Source organism: Penaeus vannamei, chromosome 36 (assembly GCF_042767895.1).
Source record: "Penaeus vannamei isolate JL-2024 chromosome 36, ASM4276789v1, whole genome shotgun sequence".
Taxonomy (NCBI): Eukaryota; Metazoa; Arthropoda; class Malacostraca; order Decapoda; family Penaeidae; genus Penaeus; species Penaeus vannamei.
Window position 1 is genome coordinate 13,578,058 of NC_091584.1, and position 5,000 is coordinate 13,583,057.

Here is a 5,000-nt window from a genome sequence, read left to right on the forward strand (position 1 = left end):
TCAGCAGATGAAATGCAGCAATTAATAAACGATCTGAATAGAGAAAGTCTAAAAGTCGGACTCAAGATGAACAAGAAAAAGACTAAGGTTATGGTCAACAGTAGAGTCCCATCCGAGCAGATACTTGTACAGGGCGAAGCGCTAGAGGTAGTAGACAAGTATATATATCTAGGACAACTCGTACAGACTAGCACATCTAGTGAATTGGAAATCAAGCGACGAATCAGTCTAGGCTGGAGTGCCTTCAGCAGGCACAGTAGCACACTAAGAGGTTCCTTGCCATTGTGCTTAAAAAGAAAAGACTTTAACCAATGCGTCCTCCCAGTTATGACCTATGGGTCAGAAACATGGACTAGAACCAGGTTACTGGAGAGGAAACTAATAAACGCCCAGAGAGAGATGGAAAGATCGATGATGGGAATTAGCCTGAGAGATCAAAAGAGAGCTACGTGGGTCAGAGAACAGACGAAGGTGGAAGATATACATGGGAGCATTAAAAAGAAGAAGTGGCAATGGGCAGGGCATGTATGTCGGAGACAAGACGACAGATGGACAAAGAAAATAACAGCGGCCAAGAGCCAGACCAATGACACGATGGCGCGACGAAATAGCGAAATTTGGGGGCCAAGACTGGAAACAAACATCGCAAGACAGGAAAACCTGAAAAAGAATGGGAGAGGCTTACGTCCTGCAGTGGATTGACTCAGGCTGATGATGATGATGATGATATATATATATATATATATATATATATATATATATATATATATATATATATATATATATATATATATATGTATGTATGTATATATATATATATATATATATATATATATATATATATATATGTATGCACTGTACTAACTATTCATTAGTTTATCTTTCTTCCTTAAGAATTATTTTAAACCACGATTTTTTTTTTTTTTTTATTCAAGTATATTATTTATTAAATAAGCATTGCAAAATAGATAGTGATGATTGTAAATCAGTTTAAAATAATTCATTTTGGTCATATGAAAGTAATATATGCCTTCATTATTCAGCTTTATAAAGAAAGGATTATAAATTAATTATAGATACTAAGAGTGTGGGAGGCAGTATAATATCTTAGACAAATTTATATTAAGTCTACAGTGAAACGTATAATTTTCTGTAAGCCTTTTTTCAAAGCTGTATATTTTTTTTTTTTTTTCAAATTTTGTTCTATTTCTCAGTTAACATAACACAGGAAAAGTATTTTGAAACACGTTGTTTTTGTCCTAAAAGTTTGGTGTATCCTAGAATTACATGGTCTCATAAAGTCGGATATCATATCATATTTCGCAAAACAAGCAAAATTAAACTTTGCCGAGTTTATCATTTGCTTCTTGAGCTTAGAATTCTTGTTCGTCTATTTGATGTTGATGATCATAATGATAACAATATCAATTACAACAATGGTAATAGCAATCATAATGAAAATGATAACAAGGATAATAAAATAATGATTTAGTAGTAATGATAATAACAAGAACAATAATAATAATAATATAAATGATGATTATACTACTAATGATAATGATAATAATAATAATAATAATAACAATAGCAGCAGTAGTAGAAATGGTAGTAATAGAAGCAATATTAATAATAGCAAAATCAATAAAACTGATAACAACAATAATGATAAAAATAACGATAATAACGATGACAAAAATAATAATAATGATGCTACTACTACTACTGTTGATAATGAAGATGTTAATAATAATTACAGCAATTACAATCATTACGATACAATAATAACAATAATGATATTTAATAATCATGGTAATAATGATAATAATGAAAACAATAACATTATTTTTACAGCTACTATTACTACTGCTTCTACTACTACTACTTCTACTAATAACAATACCAAAATATAATAACAGTGATTATAATACTGATATCAATAAAAACAGAAACAACAATAATGATAACGATAATAATGATGGTAATAAACATCATGATAATGATAATAATGATAGTGATAATAATAATCATAGAGATTATCGCATATTGTTGGCTGTTACAAGTAACAAAAACAATCTTTTTGATATGAGATTCACCAATGTTTGTTCACATTTTTAGCACATGTAATCTAATTCATCTTTATCAAGATACGTATCTATAATTGGGGGAGTACTCACCTTTCATTCAAATGCCAATTCATCAGTTGACGCAATGCATTGTGGGAGGTGTTGGACCATCATGGAAAGCGATCGGGAGAGATCTCCAAACAATTGTTTTGTGGCTTCCAGGTGATATACTTTGGCATACTGCAACGCGGGTCTTGCAGAGAGCAGCTTGCGGACAGGGGAGCTGCTTTAATAAAAGTGGTAGATGGCATGTATTGCAGCATGGCCCGCCCATCACGACCCTGAAGCGCTTTAGCCAGTATTTAAATCTCATTTAATTCATCATAACTATAATTAGCTTTTCCATTTTTTCATTATCTGTTTGTATAATCATTTGCTTTCTCCATTTTATCAATTTTATTTCTTTGTTTAAAAAATGTGCCCATTGTTCTTTAAAACCAAATGAAAAGTAAACGAACTAAGCAAACCAAGAATAAAACGAAACCAAAGAATAAAAAGGAAAACCTGAGATCCCCCAGTCTGTATATCCTCAAAGGTTACAATGCACATAACACATCCTAGGTGGCCTCTTACAAAAGATGAAAATATACTCATCTCTCTCTCTCTTGTAGACAAAACGAAGAAACATGAAATAGGAGACGTCCAGTCAGGCCGGACGCTCCGTGAGCAGCACTCGTCAGCCGAGCCAACGACCCAAGAGAGAGTCTGGCGCCATGAAGACTTTATATTGGCTCTTGACAAAAAAAAGAAAAAAAAAAAAAAAGAAAAAAAAATGAAAAGAAAAAAAAAGAGTGAAACTAAAAGGTTTACTTTACTTGCTTAAAAGAAATCAAAATAAAACCGGAGGCCGTTAAAAGAAAGCTAAAATAAATAAAACAAAAATACGAAAAAAAAAACTCCAGGGACGCAAAGTGCACCGATGCCCACAGATGGAGCTGTTGCTGGCTAGAAAGGGGGGACTCGCCTAGTCTGGACTCTCGCTTAGTGGGGGTTCCTCACGTCCACTACAGTTTCTTGGCGGCTACATCGCTCCCACAATGCATTTGTTTACAAAGGAACATTGAGATGCGAACAAATGCAAATATCAAAACACATTACTTAACAAATACATCTTTTATAATTTATAGATATCTAGATAAGATAATCTACTCATCTCAAAACACATTTGCATAATTCTTCATAATTCAAAATTTATACATCAGAAACACAGAGAAAAACATAAATAATTTCCTTTACTCAACATATTTACAATGTTATAATTATCAATATTATTGTTATCATCATTGTTTATATTATTACTATTGTTATTAGCATTATCATCATTATTTTCATAATTGTTATTATCATCACTACTATTATCATAATTGCTTTCCTTGTCATTATCATTACTTTATCGTCCTTTTCAATATATTATCATTATTAAGAACATTAATATTATCATTACTATTACTAATATTATTATTATTATTATCGTTATGATTGTCATTATCATTGTCATTATAATCCTTACTTTCACTAACATTCTTATCAGTATTATCATTATCATTTCTAAATTTTATAGAAATATACTAATAGTACGCGGGCCAACGTCAATACCCAAAATCAAATAGACAATTAAGTAGTGAAGTAAATAAGTTCCTATACAAATCAATAAACAACAATAGATCATATTTGTGTCGTAGCTGAATCTGTGCCACAGCTGTGCAAGTCTGACTGAAACGATATATATCCATTTGTATGTAATCATCTGTTGGCATGTTCTTCGGATGTGCAGTGTAATAAGCTACGCACTTTTCCCGTGTGCTCAACATGGAGGATGTTGAATGCTCTGGTTATTTACAACTAGCATATTTGTGGCGGTGTTCAACGAGCATTTCCTATTGTTCATCTGTAGCTTGATTGGATCCAACAAATCCGCACGCAACAAATGCACAGGCTAATTTATACATGGCGTTCTGCAGATAGTTACAGAAATACGTATCTTAAAACGTCTTATTGTACATATCCATAAAGGTAGCGAAGATATGCGCTCAGTTACCATTCAGTATTTGATGGTGGTGCTCACTAGATCTTTGCCATGCACGACCAGCGAATTGATCCGAAAGGGCTTTGATCATGTCACCCAAATACCTGGGGCGTGTTGTTCGACGCAGGGCGCCGCGAACAGCTCAAATCAACCCCAAGGACCCTTTTTGCCTGCACGGGTTGTCACACAAAAAACACGCACGAGCGTGTTCCCATCAAGATGGTTTGAAAGCCATTTTGTTTTATTACTCCTATTGACCCATCCAGTAAAGCTCTTTGGTTCAGCTCACCAATGTGGGAAAATAGCTCCCGGTAAGATTTCAAATAATTTTCACTGATTTGTATCTGTGTTGTTCTCGAAAAAGTACTAGAGCTCTTCGCGTCTATTTTGACTTCTTTAGAGTAGCAAGACAAAGCATACATAAGAATGATAAAAAATAGTTTTGAACCAATATTCCCTTTTAATCAGCACGCCAGTAAATCAATATAGTTTTAAACATAATCTCATTGTATTTCACACTACCTGTTATGGAATTTCACTCAAAGTATACTCAATACTTTTGATATTCTGAACAAAAAGGATGCAGGTTACGGTGATTTGTATTGTACTGAAAAGGGATACGTTAATATCGCCACCAAACTACCCTTTCCTTGACTTGTCTGATGCAATTACTTCATTTGGATCAGTAATACCAAAATTTTGATATTATCCTCCGTCGGACTGAGAATACCGATTGTGATTTTTCGGTAAATGTAAGGTTATGAATTCGACTGTATAATATGTCTGTGGCTGTCATTTTACTTCATTTTTCACTCACGGCAGTCTTGACAGTAAGCGCTGGCCAACACGGA

At 33.4% G+C, this 5,000-nt stretch overlaps 1 protein-coding gene across 1 annotated transcript in view; it reads left to right on the forward strand.

The window, feature by feature from the left end:
* LOC138859478 (uncharacterized) overlaps positions 1-2,129 on the forward strand; it is a 3,470-nt gene extending 1,341 nt beyond the window's left edge. The window contains exons 3-4 of the mRNA XM_070114895.1: positions 1-271; positions 2,116-2,129. The exon at positions 1-271 is cut by the window's left edge and continues 23 nt beyond it. Of these exons, the coding sequence (XP_069970996.1) occupies positions 1-271; positions 2,116-2,129 (285 nt within the window). The remainder of the gene's footprint in view (positions 272-2,115) is intronic.
* The last annotated feature ends 2,871 nt before the right edge of the window (positions 2,130-5,000 follow it).